Source organism: Schistocerca serialis, chromosome 3, assembly GCF_023864345.2.
Source record: "Schistocerca serialis cubense isolate TAMUIC-IGC-003099 chromosome 3, iqSchSeri2.2, whole genome shotgun sequence".
Classification (NCBI taxonomy): Eukaryota; Metazoa; Arthropoda; class Insecta; order Orthoptera; family Acrididae; genus Schistocerca; species Schistocerca serialis.
In genome coordinates, this window is record NC_064640.1 from 746,823,214 (window position 1) to 746,848,748 (window position 25,535).

Below are 25,535 nucleotides of genomic sequence, written 5' to 3' on the forward strand. Positions count from 1 at the left end.
ATGTGGGAGGTGCCTACTGTTTGTCGTGATCCACATGACGCGGACACGCGTTCCCGCAGGCAGAAGTCGCCCAAGCGACGAAAGAAGAGGAGGCTGTCTGCAGGAAATGATTCGCAAGATGGTGACACGTTGCAGGAGGATGAGGAAAATCCATCTGCGGCCCGAGCTGTGGACCCCACTCCAACGGCTCCTGATTCGCTGCTGGCAACGTCCGCCCACGGACAAAGCCACATTGACGATGCTCAATTCACCGACGAGCCCCCTGGCGATTTTGCGGCTAAGATACCAGATGAAAGTCATGCGTCCCATAACGTACCACACCTCCAGCTTGATGACTGGGCGTCCGAGATGGAGATGGAAAGAATGATATCAGACCCGAGCGACAACCTGATGCCCGCGACCGGCGGATCGTCAGACGGACATCTTGGCTCTGCCGATCAGTAATATCTATGGCGCGGGGGGCAGGGACAGTCGGACGGGCGACGTGGCGCTTGCTGGCTTAAACGAGTGCAGGATAAGTCATTGTACTTTCCAATAACCCAGGTGTATCGGTTATATACAGTCAATGTCAACGGCATTAGTTCCGCGATCAAAATCCAGCTGTTCAAAGACACGATTCGGGCGGCAGACATTGATATCGTGTTTCTTCGAGAAGTACGACCTGATCTGCACCTGGATGTTTATGGATACGCGTCTAACGTCAACCCAACTTCCGACGGCGGTGGTGGTACGGCCATAGTATTACGCGATGGCATCGAACCAGCGGATATTCAGTTTTTGCCATCAGCGAGAGGCATTGCGCACACCATCGGCGCATTTCGTCTTGTGAATCTGTATGCCCCGTTTGGTACTGCGAAGCGTCGAGAGCGAACGATCTATTACTCCACTGAGGTAGCTCCACTGTTTCAAGGCGCTACAGAGCACCTGGTGGTGGGCGGGGATTTTAACAGTGTCTTACGCCCTGAGGATCAGATCCCTCACCATATCCAGCCCTTCATGCTATGGTCAGAGATCTCGCTTTGCATGATACATGGACGCTAATTCACGGTGACCGACGCGGATATACACACTTAACCAGCACTCGGCCAGCAGTTTGGACAGGATTTATGTCTCCCAAGGTCTTCAGGTAGCAACTGTCGGTGCCGAGCTGTGCCCCACTGCATTCACCGACCACCAGGCCTTCATCTGCGCCGTGATTCTGCCACGACAACAGACGAGCCGTAGTAGAGGACCTTGGATTCTTAACGTCAACATTCCCCGGGAAGAGGCTTGTCGTGTGCCGGCCGCGGTGGCCGTGCGGTTCTGGCGCTGCAGTCCGGAACCGCGGGACTGCTACGGTCGCAGGTTCGAATCCTGCCTCGGGCATGGGTGTGTGTGATGTCCTTAGGTTAGTTAGGTTTAAGTAGTTCTAAGTTCTAGGGGACTTATGACCTAAGATGTTGAGTCCCATAGTGCTCAGAGCCATTTGAACCATTTGCTTGTCGTGTAGCCGTCACTACTACCTGGCACACATGTGAGCGACGGCGTCATACCTATGATTCCACGACACGATGGTGGACATAACTGCGCTAAACCAGCTCTTCGCCGCACGCTCATGGCGTATGGACGAGACAGGGCGCTTTGGCTCCGATCGACCTCTGAGTTTTACTACACAGTCTTGCGAGAACTAGAGTCGCAACAACCTTCGTCAGAGCGTCAAACGGCCGTTCACCAGACACAGGCACGGCTTCTGCAGATCACAGCTGACAGATTAAACGGCACGCGGGTTCGAGCGAGACTGCAAGATTCCGTCCCAGAGGAACGTGCCTCTCTTTGTAACATCGTCAGAGAACGGAGACATCGTAAGAAACGACTCATCACGGCAGTTATTTCGGCGGAAGGGCAGCGTGCCAGAGACACACAAAGCCATCTCCCGTGCACTCACAGATTATTACCGCACTCTCTATCTTGCAGATCAGCGGCGTGACGATGACACTGAGGACGTCCTGCACGACCTTCCACCTTCAGGTAGAGCGCAAGGAGACGCTACGTTCTTGGAGGCCGTCACGTGGGCAGAAATGCACATGGCCCTGTCGTGGGGCACTAGAAACAAATCCCCTGGACCTGATGATCTTCCGCTTGAATTTTATAGCACCTTTTCTGACCTGATGGGGGAAGTTTGGCGGCAGATGTGCTGCGAACTCTTGGATCCAGACTTTCGCGTCCCCGCCCCCCCCCCCCCGAATTTTTGGAGGACATGATCATATCTGTCCCAAAACCAAACGGGGGTAGCAGACCGCAAGACTTCCGGCCGTTGACGTTAGTGAATTCAGATTATAAGGTGTTCGCCCGCATTCTTCGTGCTCGCCTCCTCGCTGTTGTCAAAGATGCCATTTATGCCGACCAAACATGTTTGAGAGATGGCAGTAATATACACACGGCGTTAAGCTCTTATAGAGATGTGATGGGGCTCATGTCGGCATGCCGCTTAGAAGGCACCCTCGTGGCAGTTGACCTAGACCACGCAATTGACCGAGTTGAGCACCATTTCTTGCAGGCAGTCTTAGAGAAGACGGACTGTCCCCAACATCGGCAGCTGTGGTTCTCCGTCTCATCCACGGAGCCCCTTTAACAGTCCTGGTCAATGGCTACCGCTCGCAACCGTTCATTATTGAGCGTCAGTGCGAGAAGGATGCCCTCTGTCAGCTTTTCTCCTCGCCGTCGCCCTCGAGTCTGCACTTCATGGTCTACGACAGCGTTTGGAGGACATTGGCCTCCGCAATATACATTTTAAATGTTGTGCCTATGCGGACGATGTAGTTTTCTTGGCAAGGTTGGCAAAAGATATATGTACGCGATGGCGTGGCTTCAGAGACACGGCGAGGCGGTCAGGAGCCGCATCAACCTACGAAAGTCGAACTACATGGATGAGGGCAGAGGACTGAATATGACTACGCCAGAGCCCATTACCAAGGTCCCGGCGAGGAAATGTTTGGGAGTGACCTTCCGTGGGAACGTGCAGCGTACAGCAACAGATACATATCGTAGACTATTTAATGTGATCCGCATGCAAGTTCGTCTCCATAACTTTCGAACACTTGACCTGATCATGCGGGTACATTTTGTCAACGTCTGCCTCGGTCCGAAACTTAATCATTACACACACGTTCTCCCAATGACCTCTACGGTAGCTGCCAAGTTCCAGGCGGCCTTAGGTCATTTTGTAAGCTAGGGTAGGGTGTTCAAGACCCGTTACGAGACGCTAACGTTGCCCGCACATGCAGGTGGCATTGGAATGATAAACGTACACAACAGGGCGCGCGCTCTCTTTCTGCGGACGATGCATCGCCTACGTACTTCGGACAAAGACACCCTCCTTGGTAGCCGGCCGGTGTGGCCGAGCGAATCTAGGCGCTTCAGTCTGGAACCGCGCGACCGTTACGGTCGCAGATTCGAATCCTGCCTCGGACATGGATGTGTGTGATGTCCTTAGGTTAGTTAGGTTTAAGTAGTTCTAAGTTCTAGGGGACTGATGACCTCAGATGTTAAGTCCCATAGTGCTCAGAGCCATTTTTGAACCCTCCTTGGTACACTGACTCAGGTGGTGTTGCCTCAGTCCCACGGGCTGCCGGTTCATGTTGGACATATCACGCCGGCACTGTGTCACATTCGCACCTATCTGGTCGAGATGAGTTATCTGTCGGATGTCTTCCCGACCACGCGGGATCCTAGAAACAACGACGTCTACCGCTACTTTCAGCGGACACTGCCTGATAATGTGGTGGAACGCCGACATCCGACAGTTGGTTGGAGGGGTGTGTGGGGTAACATCCACTCGCCTTTCCTTCCCACTTTGGTCAGGGCGCTGTGGTATGTGATAGCAACTGAAAAATTTCCCACCTGACAACGTTTACACGTGATACATCTTGCCGAGGACCCTCTCTGTCCCAGATGCGACTCTGTCGACACCGACATGCACCGTTTCGTTTGTGGTACGGCTGCCGACTGCTGGCTCCTCACACGGCCCATGTTGACATTGTTGCTGCGACGGACGCCTCAGTCCGTAGAGCCCACCGAACTGATCCATCCCGAAGTCATTTACTACCCTGCTGCTCGTCATAACGCCACGGTATGGGTTAAGAGTATGGCAGTGTTATTCTATTTTAGTGAAGACATTGCAGTAACAAAATGTTGCACATGTTGTTTATCACGAAGACTTTAGTTTTAGTGGGTCATATGTTTATGGTAAGAATATGGGGAAAGGCTGTAACATGCAGCAATAGTCTGAAAAGGGGTGGGGGGAGCTGACAGACATAGCGAAGGTGAATTGTCTGACACTTCTTTGAAGTGTGTTGCAGTCTTTTGTTAACAATTTCTCGCAATCTAAATGCTGTTGTAGGGGATGTTCGAGAGGCCGACACGTCTCATATCGATGTCCACTAATAGTTGCCTGCATACTTTTGGTCAGGTTGTGTATGCAGAATGTGGATTGCACATCACTAAAATGGAAGCAAATTCTCAAATAGGTTTTGCAGTTTAACTGGTTAGTGCTGCTTGTGGTGGCTGGTGAGAAGAGGAATGGCGGAAGTGCTCCCAGTGTGGCCTGCATACTAAGATACAGGCCCCTTTTTCCAGGGAGGCATATGAGGTGGGGCTAATTGTAGATATCGACACCTGTCCGCGCGTGATCCAAGCAGTCACAGCTACAGTAGCGCAGCAAGCCGTGCTATCTGTCAGTCATTCAGTTCACAGCCTGCGACTCAGATCGCAAGCGACGGCATAGCCGTGGTAGTGTGCAGATGCAACAGGTGGCAGTGGCAGTAGCCGGCTTCCACGCAACTGGTGGTCGTGGCAGAAGCCGACTAGGCCACTCGCAGTCGCCAGCGGAGACAGTCCAGCTCCCGGTCGAGTGCAGTGGACCACGGAAGAGACAGCGTGTTTTTAAATAAAGATATAATTGCCCTATTCCAGCGATAGTGACACAAGTGCGGTAAATTGTTTGCAGTGTAATTTAGCGGTGTCATGTGTATGTTCATACTTGCCTGCAGAAACGTTCCTATTTGAATTTTTCTTCATTTTCCAATGCTATTTACAAGTCCACATTTGTCTTACAGTGTCAGACTCCTCCATTGCATCCTGATAGTGATATCATTGTTTTTTTTCTTTTTTCGGCCTCACTACTAATGCAAGGATGAATTCCTCACAGTGAAACATAGACTTGGCACATAGCAGGAGGGTGTTCGTTACACTGTACTAATTGTTAAAAGCCAATTATTGGGACATCAGGAAATTTGTATCAAGCGCGGGAAGCGCAGTGGTTGGCACACTGGAATCGCATTCGGGAGATGTCGGTTCAAAACCGCGTCCCGCCATCCTGATTTAGGTTTTCCGTGATTTCCCTAAATCGCTTAAGGTAAATGTCGAATAGTTCTTTCGAAAGGCACGACCGCTTTCCTTCTCCACCCTTCCATAATCCGAGCTGCTGCTCCGTCTCTAATAACCTCGTTGTCGACGGGACGTTAAGCATTAATCTCCTCCTGTTCCTCCAGGAAATCTGTTCGAATAATTCATCGTGGTGATAATTGTTAAAAATTTAAGTCGCATGTTAACCTGTGTCTTCTTGGAAGATGGAGAAAATCGGCAAAATTGTAACAGATTGCCCCGAAACTGTAAATAGCAGTGGAGCAGTGGAACGTGATTATACGTTGGTGTGCTTGCAGAAAGTGCCATTGGACGCAATACTCTACTGCAACTTACAAAAACTAAATTGCAGATATCAGCTATAGTGTCAAAGTATCTGATGTCATTTTTGGATAATAAATTACATCATATAATATAATTCAGCCTGACCTGACATTCATACGTCATCCAATTGGTCTAGAGGGATGGTAGAGGTATAGTGCCCGTTCTTTTAGGTCATAATTTTGGTAATTATGATTAGATTTGCATAAACATAACTCAGTTTACTCAGAGAGTCATGACAGCCATTTTGGGTCACGAATTATGGTAATTAAGATGACAGTCATGTTATTATACTGAGTCAGAAATTATCATCCTTAGGGTTAAAAGTATATGGCCACAAATTAGACTTTTGTAAACATTACTAAGTACACAAGTGAGGAGTTTGTTTACATTAGGGTCATAAACTACACAAGTCTGTTTACATAAGGACGACAAGCCAAGTGGCCCCCAAAGTGCAGTTTCCCCCTATAGCTTATTGTGTGAGCGCCTATCTACATTCCTCCTGGGCCTGTAAATACCCTCGCCACTACTCATATAAGCTTGTCCTGTTGCAGTGGATGTTGGTTTCATGTCTGTCTTGGGTAAGATAATGTATTCATAATGTTGCTTGTTGTAGCTTATCCGCATCCTTATTTTCTTATTCATTTTTTGGCCTATCCCTTCATTACCACAGACTGATTTTGTATTTACACTGAAGAGTCAAGGAAACTGGTACACCTGCCTAATATCGTGTAGGGCCCACGAGAGCAAGCAGAAGTGCCGCAACACGACGTTGCACGGACTCGACTAATATCTGACGTAATGCTGGAGGGAACTGACACCATGAATTCTGCCGGGCTGTCCATAAATCCATAAGAGTACAAGGGGATGGAGATCTCTTCTGAACAGCACGTTGCAAGGCATCCCAGATATGTTCAATAATGTTCATGTCTGGGGAGTTTGGTGGCCGGCGGAAGTGTTTAAACTAAAGAGTGTTCCTGGAGCCACTCTGTAGCAATTCTGGATGTGTGGTGTGTCGCATTGTCCTGCTGGAATTGCCAAAGTCCGTCGGAATGCACAATGAACGTGAATGGATGCAGGTGATCAGACAGGATGCTTGCGTACTTGTCATCTGTCAGAGTCGTATCTAGACATATCAGAGATCCCACATCACTCCAACTGCACACGCCCCACACCGTTACAGAGCCTCCACCAGCATGAACAGTGCCCTATTGACATGCAGGGTCCATGGATTCATGAGGTTGTCTCCATACATGTACACGTCCACCCTCTCGATACAATTTGAAACGACACTCGTTCGATCAGGCAACATGTTTCCAAACATCAACAGTCCAATGTCGGTGTTGACGGGCCTAGGCTAGGCTTGAAGCTTTGTGTCGTGCAGTCATCAATGGTACACGAGTGGACGTTCGGCTGCGAAAGCCCATATCGATGATGTTTCGTTGAATGGTTCGCACGTTGACACTTGTTGATGGCTTAGTACTGAAGTCGGCAGTAATTTGCGGAAGGGTTGTACGTTACGTTGAACGATTGTCTTCAGTCGTCGTTGGTCCCGTTCTTGCAGGATCTTTTTCCGGTCGCAGCGATGTCGGAGATTTGATGTTTTACCGGATTCCTGACATTCACGGTACACTCATGAAATGGTCGTACGGGAAAATCGGTACACTCGTGAAATGGTCGTACGGGAAAATCCCCACTTCATCGCAACCTCGGAGATTGTGTGTACCATCGCTCGTGCGCCGACTATAACACCCCGTTCAAACTCACTTAAATCTTTATAGCCTACCATTGTAGCAGCAGTAACCGATCTAACAACTGCGCTAGACACTTGTTGTCTTATAAAGGCGTTGCCGACCGTATTCTGCCTGTGTACATGTATCTGTATTTGAATACGCATGCCTATACCAGTTTCTTTGGCGCTTCAGTGTATAACGCACCACTGACGCATCTAGAAGTCCTGTTCTTTCCTGCCACAGCACTTCTCTAAATGAACCGTTCTGTAATTTCGATATGCGCATTTTTCCTTTCTTTAAATTCTCTAATTTACCTACCCAGTTTAGGGATGTAACTTTCCACGTTTCGATCCACAGAATGCCAGTTCTGTTCTTCATGATGACGATGTCATCTCCTCTGTAGTCCTTGCACGGAGATCCGAATGAAGGACTCTTTTACCCTCAGGATATATTAAAGAGGAAGCCGTCACCATTAAGCCACACAGTAGAGCTGCATGTGTTCGGTAAACGTTCCTGCTGTAGTTTCCCTATTTTTCACCTATTCGCAGTACCAACACAGCAAGCCCATGTTAGCTAAATGATACAAGGGCACATCAATTAATCATCCAGATTGTTAGCAACTACTGAAACGGCTGCTACCCCTCTTCAGGAACCACACGTTTGTCTGGCCCCTCCATAGATACCTCTCCGTTGTGATTGCATGTATGGTACGGCTATCTGTATCGTTGAGGCACGCAAGACAGCATCAGATGTAAAGGCAACTTCGAGCATACCGCAAGAGATTATTATAGGACCATTACTTTTCACAATATACGTAAGTGACTTAGTGGATAACGCCGGAAGTTAAACGAGGCATTTTGTGAATGATACTGTTGTAAACAGAGAAGTCGCATAGCTAGAAAACTGTAGCGAAACGCAGGAATGCTACAGAGGATCAACGCTTGTCGCATTGATTGCCAGTTTACCCTCATCATAGTCAAATATAGCTTATTGCGAAAAAATAGACGGAAAGACCCATTCTAGTATGATTACACGATTGCGAAACATTCACTGGGAGCAGTTAGTAAGTGTATGGAGTGATTTAAAGTGGGAGACCACATAAAACTAATCGCAGGTGAGGCAGATGCCAAACTGAGAGTCATTGGAAGACTCCTCAGGAAGTCTTGTCCACTCGAAAAGGAGGTATGCTAAAACTCCTTGTTCGACCAAAACTTGAATATTGCTCGACTTAGGACTGGTAGAGGAAATAGAGTAGATCCAAAGAAGAGCAGCGTGTTTCGTTGCATGTTCATTTAGTAAGCACGAAAGTGTCACGGATATGCTCAGCCAACTCAAGTGACAGGCTTTGCAAGAAAGGCTTTATGCATCACGGTATGATTTACTGTCAAAGATCCGAGAGGGTACATTCTTAGAAGAGTCAATCAATATATTGCTAGCTTCTACCTGTATCTCGCGAAAAGATCATAAAGGCAAAATTAGAGAGATTCGAGCCCACACGAGGGCTTGACAACAATCATTCTTCCCGCGAACATTTCGTGACAGATACAGGAAAGTGGAAGTAATAAATAAAGTATCCTCCGTCACACACAATAAGGTGGCTTGTGGAATACAGATATAGAAGATACACCAGCTGAACCAGGTCTATGGTTCATAGAGGGATGTCAGGAAAACTAGTATCTTATTTCTTGTATAGACCCTGGCCGAGCTTCACATGCCTCCAACATCTAGGTACCTTTTATTGCTTCTAAGTAATATCCTGCTCAGCCAAATTTCGGACAATAGCGAAGGCAAAATTTACATTTCCAGTAGCTATTACAGAAATGATTTCTGTCTCTTCCATAGTTCTGATAAATTTTCTTACGAGTTCTTGCTGCTTGAATGCAACTTGGTGCGATTTTCAGTTGATATTTTTGCTTTTGTATGCGAAAATGCTATCGATGGTCTTTAGCATGTATTTTAATCTCATTCACTTTTTCCTTATCAATACTTCAGTTCAAGTACTTCCTTCTTCTGTTAGGAATGCAGGAGGACGGCGTAGGTTATCTTCAATTAGAAAGATTCCCAACAATTAGTAAAAAAATTGTATTTATTAAATATGAAGAAATACTCAACTTACATATTGTTTCTCCTTGTGAATTGTCCAGCACAATTCTTACAAGTCCTCTAAAATATTAAATTCCAGTCACTGTGCTCTGATTGACACCTACGTAGAGTCCAGAGCTGGCCTATGACGCCTACGGTGTCTAAGTTTTGCAGGCGATTGACGAAGCAGCTTTCGGCGGTACCTGGAGACTGTACACGACTCGGCGCACTGAAGAGAACTGTCCGCCGTAGCTCAGTGCTCCGGTATTTAACGAGGCATCGACCAATCGCTATCCACACACGTGATGTGCATGATTTGGCAGCTGCGGCCCCTGGCGGACCTCGGTATAGTTCGCACTACCAACCCGTACAGCTGCTGCGCTAAGGGTATTTCGATGCGGCTTACCGATTGTGGTGCCAGTAGCCTTTTGTTTTGTTCTTCAACTTTTATTTTCCATTACCGGTTTCGAATCGCCTAGCGATTTATCAGATGGCACATAGTTATTGCACATTTGCAGCATTGGCAAATACAATGACGGAAAAAATATCACAACACCAAAAATTATTAATGTAAAGTAATGAAATTTCAGGAATGCATTTGTGTGAGTAACATATTTAAGTGATTAACATTATAAGATCACGGATTTACGTCAGCACGATATAAGCCATTGCGAATCTGAAGTTCTGGTACATTAATAACCGGTGTAACCGCCAGAATGTTGAATGCAAGCTTGCAAACGTGCATGCATTGTGTTGTACAGGTCCGGGATGTCAGTTTGTGAGTTGGCATTCCATTAATGTTGCACTTGGTCGGTCAACACAGGGATGGTTAATGATGTTTGTGGATGACGCTGGAGTTATCGTCCGATGATGTCCCATATGTGCTCGATTGGAGACAGATCTGGTGATGTCAACGCTCAGTAGAACACGTTGGGCTACAGCAGTGGTATGTGGGTGAGCGATATCCTGTTGGAAAACACCCCCTGGAATGCTGTTCATGAATGGCATCACAACAAGTCGAATCACCAGACTGACGTAAAAATTTGCGGTCATAATGTGAGGGATAACCACGAGAGTGCTCCTGCTGTCAACCGAAATCGCTCTCCTGGGCCATAACTAAAGGTGTAGGTCCAGTGTGTCTATACGCAGACTGGTCGGTTGCGGATCCTCAACTGGTCTCCTAACCAACACTTGGCCATCACTGGCGCCGAGGCAGAACCAGCTTTCATCATAAAACACAATAGACCTCTACCCTGGCTCCCAGCGATCTCTCGTTTGACACCACTGATGTCGCAAATGGGATGGTTTCGGGTCAGTGGAATGCACGCTACAGAGCGTCTGACGTGGAGCTGTTGTTGAAGTGGTGGTGGTGGTGATGGTGGTAAGTTCCTATGGGACCAAACTGCTGAGGTCACCTGTCCCTAGGCTTACACACTACTTAATCTTACTTAACTTACGCTAAGGACAACTGTGTCATAGTGGTGCTAGCTGTAGCTCAAATTTCTACTGCAGGTGTAGTAAGATGCGCCAGAGCCATACGCCGAACAAGATGGTCTTCCCTCTCGGTAGTGCCACGTGGACATCCGGAGCCCGGTCTTCTTGCGACCATACATTCTCGTGACCACCGCTGACAGCGATCGTGTACAGAAGCTATGTATCTGCCAAGTCTTTCTGCAATATCGCAGGAGAAACATTCAGCTTCTGGTAGTTCTATTACATGACCTCGTCCAGACTGAGTGAGGTGTTGATAATGGCGTCTTTGTCGTCTTAAAGACATTTTTGACTAACGTCAACTCACCACGTCCAATCTCTAAGGTAACTAACGCTCATGACCATCGCAGAGTGTATTTACGGTACACTTGATTTGCATCCTTACAATGACGCTATTAGCTCCACACTGGCGCAAAATTTGAACAGACATCAACTTTCAGATTAGAAACACGCCTACCAACTTTCGCTTACAGCTCCTTCTTGGTGTTGCAATTTTTTTCTGTCAGTGTACGTACCATCTGATGATGAAACGTTAGGCGATTCGAAACCCGTAACGGAAAATGAAAATTGAAGAACAAAATCAAAGGCGGCTGGTTGCAGTAATTTTTGGAAGCATTTTTTCATAATTTCCCGTTCTATTACAGCGCGTGGTCGTAGTTAGCGTATCTTTTAACTAGTTTCTTTACATTCCTCAATCTCATCTGATAACTTAGTCGTGCTTTATGCTTGGTTCCTTCACTTAGTCACTCTTCGAAATAAATTATTAATTTGTGGATCATCGCTTTTATTTGCACTGTCCGTTGGTAAGTTCGCTTTCTATTTTACGATTTTTCGCACTAAATGATGGAACAAGAGTCCATATTTTGAGAGTGTTCACAAAATCACAGTGACTTCTGACACATTACTTCAGTATCTTCAGACTTTTGTGGGAGTACGCCGTGGAACAAGTCAATTGGTTTATATTTTTGTGTTGGGTTCATCTTCATCTTTTGTTGTTTTCTTCCAGTAAATAAGGATCATAGATACAATATTTTCCTTGGTCATTTTCTTCGTCGTTTCTCGCGTCGTGAGAGATAGCACGTATCTTTAGATAATTTTGCAAGAAGTTGGTCACGGACTCCTTATTATCACTGCATTGCAATTGCGCGTCTGTGTTCTCATAGAGCCGGCCAAATAAATCCCTGCGTCGGCATGCATATGCGTTCCTCCGCGGTTCTCGGAAATCTTACTGGTCGTTCTGGCGCGGCACTCCGCCATCGCAACGGTAATTGTACCCGTGGAAAGGTCGCTGCTGCATTTTACGCTGTTCAGTACCGCTTTTGACGAGCTCTCGTCCTTCTCAGATATCGTCATGGGACCTAAACACTCCAGTAAAATCTAATTTGCTCCTAAAGCGGGTAAACGTTCTACGAACATTCACTGGAAAATGTCTTCTTAATGCGTTGCGTCACTTGGACTCTGAACTGCATTGTCTGGGTGGCCAGCAAGTACCGCGTCAAGCTATTTTACTTTTGCTGTGAGATAAACTATGTTGAATATTTTGACACAAATGTAGAGCCCCATCTAGCAGTTTCTCAGATCCACTACTCCCTTCGATATACCTTAGGGTTGGCCGAATAAATTCAAATTCTTTTTCGAATTTGTAATACTGCGAAAAAGATGCGAATTAGGGACATAAGACAAAGGAAAAAAAGAAATCAAATAGCTCTACGGCTTGCATAAATTTGCAAAATCTCGCATTTTTACGATAGATTTTAATATTTTTCATCTGGCCACCATCCGAATGTGGCTAAATTGTTATTTATTAGAACAGCAGAAAATACCCTTAAAATATTACTTGAAGTTATAAGGTCGCCCATTTCCTTCAAAGCCGATGAAACAATGTAAACATTACTTTAAAATAAGGGAAAAGGTAGGTCACAGATAAAGGATAAAACTATTAACAACTTATAGCTTTCTTGGCGTTTATTTTTATTCTTTATCGTTTTATTTTAAAATATTTCAAAAGAATTTGTTTGTCCAGCTGTCGACGTATAGGGACATAGACGTGTGTGTGTGTGTGTGTGTGTGTGTGTGTGTGTGTATTTGCACTCTAGCTTGAAAAAGGATTACTGCGAAAGCTAGCAAGTTTTCTTTCTTTCTTTCTTTCTTTTCTTTTTTGTGTATGCCTGTCGACGAGTCAACACTTCTTCTTTTCGGTGAGTGGTCTCATTTATACCATAGTATTTACATTCTAAGCCCTCGTAGATAAACGTTGCTAACAGTTTTAGTGCCAAGCACTCCCCACCGCTCCACCTTCCTCAATAGACCAATCAAAAACAAGATCGCCCTTCTCCAACCCCAACCATCGTGCTGCTTTAAAATTTATGTGGGCGTTTCCATTTTGGGTAGGTAACACTCCCAGATGGAATGAAGACACGTAATTACTATGTCTAAAGAAAATAAACCTAGCAATAATATTAGAAAGTGTGAGATTACTTTAAGTCTCGTACATTAACTACGGGAAAATCCGAGTATGGTCATTGATAATAACGTAATTTTGACTGATCCACAGAATTCCAAAGACACGTGGTGGACAGTTTAAAAAATTATTGCTGCGAAAACTTATCTGAGCATTATTAATATGTGTTCTTCAAAGATGGGCAGGACTGGTGCAACTGACATATACCCCACTACACGCGAACCATACTGGGTACATTGGGAGTAAATTTTGTGATAAAATACATCCTGGAACCACATCGAAGGTGAACTAGATCTTCCAGTGTTCCCAGACATGTAACTCTCACAATATTACAGTGCGGCGTCACTATGAGACTCGTAAATAGATACGGAAATACTCCGAAGTATATACATCCTCACACTCCCAAACGAAACTGAGCAATGACCACAGAGCAGAGACATATATACCTCTCCTACATCCACAGTCACAGACTCATAGAGGTAATAGCACTATAAAGACTGTATGAATAAAAACGTTCTATTATTTTTATTACGCGTCTATGAGGTGTTGGATTTTCCCATACAGTCTTATTATTAACAAAAATGCATTATTTAGTAGCAAAAAAACATCCCACTTGTACTGGTTACAATAATATCATCAGGTGTATAGTGTTGGACGTTAAGATTTTACCACGATTCCATCTCTCGCCCGGTTTCCCATACATCAATAGAGCTGTCACAACATCCCGTCTATCACACTGTCATCAATGCCGAATAGCAAATCAGGTAATATCAGAGTCAACGTCAGTGTCTGATTTTTCTGAGAGAGGATAAGGCTGTAGAAAGGATATTACTAAATTTTTTCATCAATCTCTTCTAAGACAGTAAATGTGACTCCTCGTTTGGAAAAAAAGCACATACTCCTTGCGTGTAATGTATTTCTCTGCTGGATAATTTGCTTATGGATCATACATTAAAGATAGGGTGTGGAATAATTAAATCCACACATATGAAGCGAACCTGGTGTGGGTCAGAGTGACGAGCAAATCGCGTAATGTTGTTTTATGAGCTTGATGACCACACTTCGTAGCAGTGAATTTTTTGTGACTGTAACACACAGCTTATTAGAGGTAGAAGACTCCCTCGCCCCCCCCCCCCCTCCCCCTCTCCCACCAAAAAAAAAAAAAAAAAAAAAAAAACGACAGTGACGTAAAGCTGGACTTGGTACCAGTAGTTTCAGTCAACACACAACTTCTGTATTACGTGATCTCAAATTGGAATTCCTTTGTTTTCGCAAAAAACACTATTGAGAAGTGACATTTGTAGTCAGCATTAGAGAAATAACGACGCTTTCACCCCTCTCTCTAGACCGTTTTCTTTGTTTTGTGAGTACCACATGGTACCATGTGAAATGTGTGTTTAAGAGTGTGTGTGAAAGTGTTCTAAATACACTGGCACCCAAAATTGAAGCAACAAATCGCTATGTGTCTAATTCACGATGTAATCATACAAACTGTCAACAGATGTTCGTACGATCATGTTCTGTGCGGAAGGTGGCATTCCGGTCAACGGACAACCACGCCAACGATGACGACAGGGCACATATCAAACAGGTTAGTGTTTGCCGGGTAGTCCAGCATCCATAACTGCTGTGTACAGAGTCACAGACGATACAGTATGAGACAGAGAAGACGCCTACCAGACTCTCTGCAGTGGATGGCTATAGGAAGAATGGCAGCAGGACAGAAGCAAACTGATGTAGCCTGATGGTTTAATGTGAATCGTTCTATTGTTACTTGCATGTAGCGACAGTTTATAGAGACCGGAACTGTATCCCGAAGACCAGGGCAGGGCCGATAATTTGTGACATCAGAAAGAGAGGACCGTTGTTTGACTGTAAGGTGATGACGGTGCCACCTTAGTACTGCACGGCAACTGGCATCTGAGCCCGCAGGATCCACTTAACGTGTTGTATCGAGGCAAACGATGTACAGAAGGCTTCGGCAAAATTGCCTTTATTGTCGGAGATCTGCTGTTTGTGTACCTCGTCACAGAAGGGAATGTCTAGAGTGGAGTAGTTACCATGCCACCTGGATGGTCGAAGAGTGTGTCCATGTTCGTTTCACAGATGAGTCCCGATTTGGTCTGGAGAGTGATTCTCGACAGATTCGCATCTGGAGGGAACGTGGAACTCGATTTTGGGACCCAAACACTGTGGAAAGAGACTGATACACAGGACTATCCCTAATGGTGTGGGCAGGGATTAGGTTAACCACACGAACACGTCTTCGCGAAATTGTCAGGGTGAATCGGCAAGGTTTAACTGCTGTCAGATATCCTTGGGAGGTCTTGGGACTTCATGTACGGCTGTTACGAAGTGCTGTGGGCCCAGACTTCGTATAGATGGACGATAATGCTCAACCTCAAAGAGCGCGGGTGGTTGATGTTCTCTTGGAAACGGAAGATATTGCACCCATCGCGTGGCCTGCTCGCTCTCTCGATTTGAATCCCATAGAGCACGTCTGGGATGCCCGGGAAGACGGGTCACATCACATCACTTCCACCAATCATTCTCCAAGACTTGCGAGCAGCTCTGCGGTAGGGACGGGCGTTATTGCTTCAACATGAGATTGAGGAAATCATTCGCAGCATGCCCCGTCGTTGTTATGCCTGTATAGCTGCCAGAGGTGGTCACACCCTGTACTGAGCACATTAACCCGTTGTCACAATGTGTGTGCAAATTCGTTAAGTTGGAAAAAAACGAAGAACATTTTTGTCTACCGTTATACATGTTGCAGTTGTCTACGTTATGTAATTGTTTCTACTTTACTATAAAACCTGTTTGTACTGTTTTCTGTTTTGTGGCAAAATAAACGCAACCTTGCAAAATTCCCGCTTGTTGCTTTAATTTTGGCCACCGGTGTACTATTAGGAATAGACTTCAAAATAGCTTGATCCACTTACACGCGATCTGAGTTCGTACAAGCGTTTCAAAAATATAATGAATCCGTGCATAATATTTGTTCGGGATTATAGGTATGTAAAGCACTGGACGGTCAGTAAAATAGACTTCTATGGAAGCGGTTCTTACGATAATTATAGTCCACATGCATTAAACCGGCCTGGTAAGTGTCTCAGACTGTCGATCAAACCTCATATTTTGTCGTAACAGACCACGAAAAACCTAAGCACGCTATGTATATGATAAATAATTATTGATTCGAAGACCAATCATAGTTATTTATTTATAACACCATACTGACGTCAACACCGCGTAGTGGAACCGTGACACATCTGGAAAGACAATGTATCCGTCAGTCACATCTGCAAGTGAGTAAGAAATGTAGTTCCCCAGTCTTGGTTTTATAGGGCGTAAAGACGTAGACGAAAATTCCACCATTCCAAAGCAGATGCCTGTATTTGCATTTTCTGGCGTAATCGATTTCCACGTTAAAGCTATATGCATAGAGCGAATAGTTTTATAGACAGTTGTAGGTCCTGACTGTCTTTCTGTCAAGTACAGTATGGAGGTATTACATCCAACTACTACATAATAATCCATTAAAACTACAGTCTTCGACAACGTTTACACATCCAGCTAAAAATATAGAATGTATTCCAATTCTAGGAGTCATAATAGTAAGAAAACGTCGTGATCAACAACATCTAATGTAGTATTACTCCCCCAGTAAGCAAGTTGCAAAGGATCTTTGGGATACATATACGAAAACTTTAATAGGTAATGTTCTAAGTCTGCTCGACCATTCCTCGTTCGACGTGGTTCCACGATTGTACACACATCAAAAAAGTTTTTCATCACCCCAGTACCCAGAACTCCTGAAGATAGATGTTGACTGTGGATATTGTATCATAGATACAGTTCCTTTGACTGTTCAGAGATGTCACTAAACCCGCCCAAAGATGTAAACAACCATGCATGAGCAGCGCCTATTAGACGGAGGGGTTCCGACAGCCGATCAGTTCCACTCATTCCACCAGGAAGGAGATACACGCCTCGTGTTGTCTATAGTTCAACCATGCCTAGACGGTCAATACTGCGGTTCGATCGCGTCCGCATTGTTACTTTGTTCCAGGAAGGGCTCTCAACAAGTGTCCAGGCCTCTCAGAGTGAACAAAAGCGATGTTGTTCGGACATGGAGAAGATACAGAGAGACAGGAACTGTCCATGACATGCCTCGGAGGAACCCTGATAGGAACGCCACCATGTTGAATAATGCTTTTCTTGCAGCCACAGGACGTCATGTTACGACTCAAACTGTGCGCAATAGGCTGCATGATACACAAATTCACTCCCGACGTCCATGGCGAGGCCCATCTTTGCAACCACGACACCATGCAGATGGGCCCAACAACATGCCGAATGGACCGATCAGGCTGGCATCATGTTCTCTTCACCGATAAGTGTCGCATATGACTTCAACCAAACAATCGTTGGAGACGTGTTTGGAGGCAACCTGGTCAAGCTGAACGCCTTAGACACTCTGACCAGCGAGTGCAGCAGGGTGGAGGTTCCCTGCTGTTTTGGGGTGGCATTATGTGGGGCCGACGTACGCCGCTGGTGGTCATAGAAGGCGCCGTAACGGCTGTACGATACGTGAATGCCATCCTCCGACCGATAGTGCAACCATATCGGCAGCATATTGACGAGGCATTCGTCTTCATGGTCGACAATTCGTGCCCCCATTGTGCACATCTTGTGAATGACTTCCTTCAGGATAACGATATCGCTCGACTAGAGTGGCCAAAATGTTCTCCAGACATGAACCCAATCGAGCATGCCTGGTATAGATTGAAAAGGGTTGTTTATGGACGACTTTACCCACCAACCACTCTGAAGGATCTACGCCGAATCGCCGTTGAGGAGTGGGACAACCTGTACCAACAGTGCATTGATGAACTGGTGGATAGTATTCCACGACGAATACAGGCATGCATCAGTGCGTGAGGAGGTGCTAATGGGTATTAGAGGTACCGGTGTACAGCAATCTGGACCACCACCTCTGAAGGTCTCGCTGTATGGTGGTACAACATGGAATGTGTGGTTTTCATGAGCAGTAAAAAGGGCGGAAATGATGTTTATGTTGATCTCTATTCCAATTTTCTGTGCAGGTTCCGGAACTCTCGGAACCGAGGTGACGCAAAACTTTTTTTGATGTGTGTATATTATCGCTAAATTTATTCCCGATATACCCGGTATGGTTCACAAGTAGTGGGGAATATCTCAGTTACACCAGTCCCGCCCACATTTGAAGAATACTCATTAATAATGCCCAAATAAGTTTTCGTAGCAATAATTTGTTGAACACTGCAGTGTGCTAAGTACCCAGCATGTGTCTTCTGAATTATATGGATCAATCGAAATTTATTTAATAGCAATGGCCATAGTAATCTCACATGTACTAAAACTATTGAAGGGTTTATTTTGTTTAGACATTCTAATAACGTGTCTTTATTCCACCTGGGAGTGCCATCTGGCTGAAATTATGTCACCACGCAAGTTTTAGAAGCATAATGTTTGGGGAAGGAGGAGGGCGAGTTTGTTTTTTATTGGTCTAGAGAGAAAGGGGGAGGGGACTGGAGTGCTAGGTATTGAAATTGTTGGCAACGTTTATCTGAAAATGCGTTGGCACTTTATGACAGATTTTCTGTGGCGGGACGACACCTCCCTGAACGACTGAGTTCAAAAATGGCTCTGAGCACTATGGGACTTAACATCTGAGGTCATCAGTCCCCTAGAACTTAGAACTACTTAAACCTAACTAACCTAAGGACATCACACACATCCATGCCCGAGGCAGGATTCGAACCTGCGACCGTAGCGGTCGCGCGGTTCCAGACTGAAGCGCCTTTAACCGCGTGGCCACACTGGCCGGCGAACGACTGAGTGCCATTTGTGCCAGTTACTAGGTCGCTCGCATCGGAGGCTATTACTCATACATATTGTTTCAACAATGCGTTTGGGGAGGTGGCTTGGCGTAGTGTTAGGAAGACATGTGGGACTTTCCCATTCACGACCTGGTGGCTCTGACCGCACGGGGAGTTGCATTCTCTGTCGGCATTATCAAGCGAATACAGGGGAGGAGCTCATCGTAACCTTGGTGTGTATTTGTTGCAGTCTTTGATATTTCCACTAGCGTGTTGGGATCTGTTTGTCATTATTACTGCGGGTGAGAGACCCCTTGGCCTGAACTGCAATAGCAGCAGTGTAACTTCCTCGGCCATTGTTGGGTAGTGTGCCCGCAACCAGCCTGCGAGCATCTGTGTTCCGGCTATACACCACACATCTGATTTCGAGTGGTGGTCTACCCTGCAGGCGACATACTTTTCACAAGTATCTTTAGTTTGAAGCATCAGAATTTTACTATGACGTCTCATAGTCTAATAATGTAGAAATGGTTTGGCAGGACGTTTATCTATCGTGGTGTGGTATTTCTTTTACATACAGTATCCTTGTTTAGAAAGTAGCAGTGGCTATAGAATTCTCTATGACGTCATTGACGTGATCACTATTTCTACCAATGTACACACACACACACACTAGTAATGGAGTGGTGGCTTAGCAATGATACAGTAGTCGGGATCATGCTGCACTGTGATTGGCTGAGTGCATCGTGACGTCGACCTGACGCGATGCGATGTGACGTTGACACGATATCAGGATGCGAAACTATGCTGACGTTAACACACAACTCAAGTAATTGGGTAAAATGAGTAAAATTTTTGAAACTGTGGAAAAATGAGAGTAATTACATATCTGTCTGCTGGTGCCTCTAATGACTAAATACTAATTTTTTATTAGCAAATAGATCTCGAATGACGTAATTTTTTTTACATATAGGCACAGTCTACAACCTAGCTGTATAGTGCCCAGTGAGATGTTCCAGTTATGAAAGATAGAGTTGGGGAGCTGTGCTTCGATATCAGTGCTCTCTCATTCGGGCACGAACTGCACTGTGGTTGCCTGAGAGCGTCACGACGTCGACATAACGTCGGGAACAGTGGGATGGATCTTGCGTAATTGGAAAAAAAATACGTAAAATTGTGGAAAACCCGGTAAAGATACGAAAATGGGTGAAAAATACGTAAAATTTTGGAAATTACAAAAATATGGAAGAAATACCTAAAAACGAGAATATTTATCGTACTTTACGGGCTATAAAACTCTACGGACTAAAAGACGCGCCTTAATTTCTAAGCATTTTTAAAGTAACATTTTTACAATTTTTGTTATTAGATTGGAATGCCAGTCCAAAAAGAATTCTTAGTTTATAAAACGGAACTGATCTTTAAAATCCTGAAAGCCGTCGTATGAACTTTCTTCTTCTTCTTCTTCCTCTTCGTCGTCATCGTTGTCCTCTTCATATATAAGATGGTATTCACTGCCGCACTTCTTGAAAGATTTAACAATTACGTCTTCTCTCATTCTAGGCCATGACTGTTTTGTCTACTGACAAATTCGTTTGATTGTAGGTCTTTTTAAAGCTCCCTCCGGCGTGAATTCATGTTGAGGTTTATCCATCATCCACTTGTTCCATTCCTCTCTCATATACACGTTAAATGGTTTATTTATCGAGTCGTCAAGAGCTTGCAATTGTGAAGTAAGACTTCGCAGAATAACAGCAAGCTCTGTATTTTCCTGCGTCAATTTCTCTTTCACACAACTTTTCAAATGACTACTGCACTGATCTAGCACAAGAAGAGAATTATTCTTCAATAAAGCACCTTTCCTCTATTCCACACTCTGTTAATCCATAATTTCATGCCAGCTTCGTCCATCCAACCATTTTCATGTACAAGAACAACAACATCTGGCGGTATTTCAGAAGGTTTTGTAGTTGTTTTTCGCTCGAAAATGATCATTGGATTAAGTTTAGTACCGTCAGTACAACATGAAAGAAAAACAATGTAGTGAATTTTTTCATGTCCACTTACTTTTATAGTTGCAGTTTTAGTACCTTTCATGGCAACAGTTCTGTTACTAAGCATATCAAATGTCAGAGGACTTTCGTCCATATTTGCCATTTGGCTTAGTTCCACACTGGTTTTCTTTCGATGTTGGATAAAAATTCGATTGAAAGATAATATTTTTTTTTCATGCTCTTGTGGAATTTCCTGAGATCTTTTGGTTTTGGTTTGCATGCTAAGTCTATGACGCTTCATAAATCTGTAGCACCAACCAACTCCACTCTTAAAGTCTGTTAAGTTCCACTGTAGCGCTAGCTTACGATCGTGTATTTCAATCATTTTTGTATTAATTCCAATGCCATTTACACGGTGTCCTTGAATCCATTTCAATGCGTCATCTTCTAGTTTTGACCATTTTGCATTCAATCCTGCGTTTGCACAATTAGTCTTCCGCATTTTTTTTTCAGTTATTCTTTACTAGCCCGTCAATCGCGAATGGTTTTTTCTGTTGGTGGAGTGCCGAAATGTAGCTCAGCTGCTCTGTTTCCATGTTCTTCTGGATATGCTATTACTTTCCATTTATAGCCCGCATTATATGAATACCTTTTATTTTTTCATTACGAAACTAGCTACTAACAAAAATATTGTTCTGTTATCGGTAACACATATCACTTTCAAGTTCACTGGCACTGTAGACTGCAATTATGCATCATAGGATAGGCAGTGTTCTGGGTTTGTGATGGCGGGGCAGGAGGGAGAGTGTGTTAGGAAGCTTGTGAATCACCGCAACTCGTATTCGTGCACTGCTGATGCCAGTTGAATCCAATGTTGCCAGCTAGAGGTAGGTTTCCCGCGGCATCGAATATATGGGCATTTTTAAGATGGTGGGAATTTTAAATCAAGCATTGTATGTTTTCGTATTAATTTCGAGTATAAGACGTGCCTGAATTTTGGAGGCAGTTTTTCGAAGAAAAAAGTGCGTCTTACAGTCCGTAAAATAAGGTACATTCTGTCTGGGTGCGGTCTCTGCTGGTACCTCGAAGGACGTAATATTACATTCGTATAAAAAATAGAACTCAACTGCTGTGACTTAATGTAATTTTTATCAACAAACAGACGCATTCTACAACTTTTCTCTATGTTGCTCAACTGCAGAGTGAATGCCTCTCACTCAGGTGTGCCATTTATAAAAGATGAAGGTGTAGAAGGAGTGCTTGACCATAATTGGTCCAGAGGGGGAGGGGAGGAAGTCGCCCAAGTATGTATCCTGACACTGGATGTGTAACATGACATAGGATGTTGATAAGATCATTATCTCAGCCCGCATTTGTAGTGCTACAATCCTGTATCACTCTCTTCTCAGCTACTGCCTACTTACCTTGGTCTCCTGTAACTGCAGTCTATTTTCTGTACAAGTTGTAGATAAACTTTACATCCATGTATTTTAAAACTGCTACTCTAATAATTTCAAAGAGTGTAATCCAGTCGACATTCTCAAAAGCTTACTCTATATCTACAAGTTCTGTAAAGGTAGGTTTTCTTTTCTCCAGTCTGTGTTCTAAGATAAGCCCTAGAGTCAGTACAGCATCGCGTGTCCGTATGTTTCTTCGGAACCTAAAGTATACCTGTCTGAGGTTGGCTTCTACCAATCTTTCGATTCTTCTGTAAATAATTTGAGTCAGTATTTTTTAACAGTGGTTTTTAAACTGATGGTTCTGCAACGTTAACACCTGTTGTCATCTGCCTTCTTTGGAATAGGAATTAGGACATTCTGTTTTAAGTCTGAAGGTATTTCGCCTCTCACATATCATGGTATGTTCTCCCAAGGATATTAATGATAATGAGGAAATGTCGTTTACTCCAGGTGCCTTGTTTCGACTTAGGTCTTTCAGTGTTCTATCAAGCACTTCTCGCACTATCACATCTCCCATTTCCTTTTCATCTTCTTCCTCTCCCCTTTCCATAATATTGTCTTCAAGTTCTTTATATTCCTTCCACCTCTCTGCTTTCCCTTCTTTTATTTGTACTGGGTTTTCATTTGGTGTCTTACCTTCAGCTAACTCTTCACCAGTATTTGAATTTGTAATGAGGGTGAATGTCCTTCATTCAGAGTCTGGAGTTGGGGGGGGGGGAGGGGGCAGCTCTAAAGGAAGGTGTGTTTTTAATCTGTTATAACACCAAATATAATAACGAGAAAATCTTCGAGACTGTTAAGTCTGAAAGCTATGTTGCAAAGAATATTTTTCTTCTTAGAGATTAAGAAGAAACCCCATAGCCGCCATCCCCCTCCCCGGATTCCTCTCTTGCATTGTACGCTCAAAGCTGTTTCCTTTCTTTATTCAATTAATTCTAGGCAGATACTTGACTTTCCTTCGCGTAAGACGTAACATTATTGCAGCTGGAGGAGATCTCAAATGACTGCGATGAGCACGTAACGGTTGTGACTGGCGTGGGTGGTAAACCCCCAGTTGTTCATCAGCGGCCTGCAACGGGTTCCCGGTGCCTCACAGTATTCAAGCTCGCCGTATGTGAACATTACGTGAACTTCAGACGTGATTTCTTGTTCATTAAGTCAGGGCCCTACAACTCAGTTTAAACTTAAGAACCAGATTTCTCACCGATGTATAATGAATGACGATTTGTGCAAAATATTATCCGAAAATACCTATTGCTCGCTGGTGAAAGGGAAGAAGACTCTGCTGCGAAATACCGAACATCATTCACATTTTGGTTTTCATTACTTCCATAACATGGCTTAAAGCGAATACCGGGATGTTTCCTTAGAAAGAAAACACGTTCGACTGCCTTCTACTTCTCGATTAATTCGTGCTCCCACTCAGTCTATAGAGACCTCGTTGTCTATGGGACGTATAAGAGTAACCTTCAGTTTAATGGGAACAGGCTAGTTCAGCGATAGCTTCCTGCTATTTCTTTCGCTTATGCAATCCTGAGGAACCACACACTCTACTTTACTGGATAGTAATGATGCGGATGGTTAGTGCAAAGGAAAACGAAAGATAATTTGCTCCGAATGGAGCACGTAAGCGTGTAACGTACCGTATGAAAACAAAGCAAGCGTTTCAGAGATTGTCACATACTAACGGAAGAGCTGTCTCCCCTCCCGAGTCCACTGCCCCCACCCTCTACTCCCACTACTCTGTCGCGTAAGTGCCTCAGTAGCCTTCAGACGACGCAAGTCTGCGGTTGTTTTGCGTCCCGTTGCCATTCAGCGCTACCATGAGCCCAGCAAGAAACTGCACTTTGGAGGATGTAATTCGTCGGTGAGTTATAGTTCACCCGCGCACAGGCGTTGTTCGTTTTCACCTACGATAGTGACAGTTTGCCGCAACGAGTAAATTTCCGGACAGAAAGATGTAGGAATAAGCCTCTAGTACTGTCTAATCGTGTTTCATTTTTTTATTTTAATTTTCACTGCCATGAACTCTCCTCAAAAAAATGGCTCTGAGCACGATGGGACTTAACATCTATGGTCATCAGTCCCCTAGAACTTAGAACTACTTAAACCTAACTAACCTAAGGACATCACACAACACCCAGTCATCACGAGGCAGAGAAAATCCCTGACCCCGCCGGGAATCAAACTCGGGAACCCGGGCGTGGGAAGCGAGAACGCTACCGCACGACCACGAGCTGCGGACGAACTCTCCCCACGACGCTTTGATTAAGTAAATGCTTCTAACTTTGTAGCTTCCTTCTGTGAAATTTCTTCACGCTGGTAAAAGGGGATTTTCAGTTCCTTTCATCGCTTCACTCATGATAGAAAAACGTTATGTTTTCAGGCGGATAGTGCTAATTCGCTATCGAATTTCTGGAGAAATATTTCCATACATACTCCACTCCAGTTTCTTTTGGAGCCTGTATGTAATTGGCTTCACTAAAATAAGCATATCGTTATTCTGTTTAATCTGGAGTATCATTCCGTCACTTGCAGGCATGGCTTCGCACTCCATGAGTGGCCTTTGATCAGACTGTGGGAAGGCCCAACGCGAACCTTCTGGAAGCGGTACTGCGTCGGACTGCACGTAATTTTCTAATGACTGCATTACATTTCAGTAAACCTAGAAATAGATGCTGACCTCACGTTTGCAAATGTCGTTCCTATATTAAGCATTGCTATTAGAG

The 25,535-nt window shown here is 44.6% G+C and overlaps 1 protein-coding gene across 2 annotated transcripts in view; it reads left to right on the forward strand.

Annotated features, from left to right (window-relative positions):
* LOC126469570 (uncharacterized) overlaps positions 1–25,535 on the forward strand; it is a 187,345-nt gene that overhangs the window by 131,393 nt on the left and 30,417 nt on the right. The window contains exon 1 of one of the 2 annotated variants that reach the window (XM_050096687.1): positions 24,589–24,673. The exons of the other annotated variant lie outside the window; for it this stretch is intronic. Within the exon in view, the coding sequence (XP_049952644.1) occupies positions 24,630–24,673 (44 nt within the window). The 5' untranslated portion in view covers positions 24,589–24,629. Of the gene's footprint in view, positions 1–24,588; positions 24,674–25,535 lie in introns of those variants that run through there. 2 annotated transcript variants of the gene reach the window in all.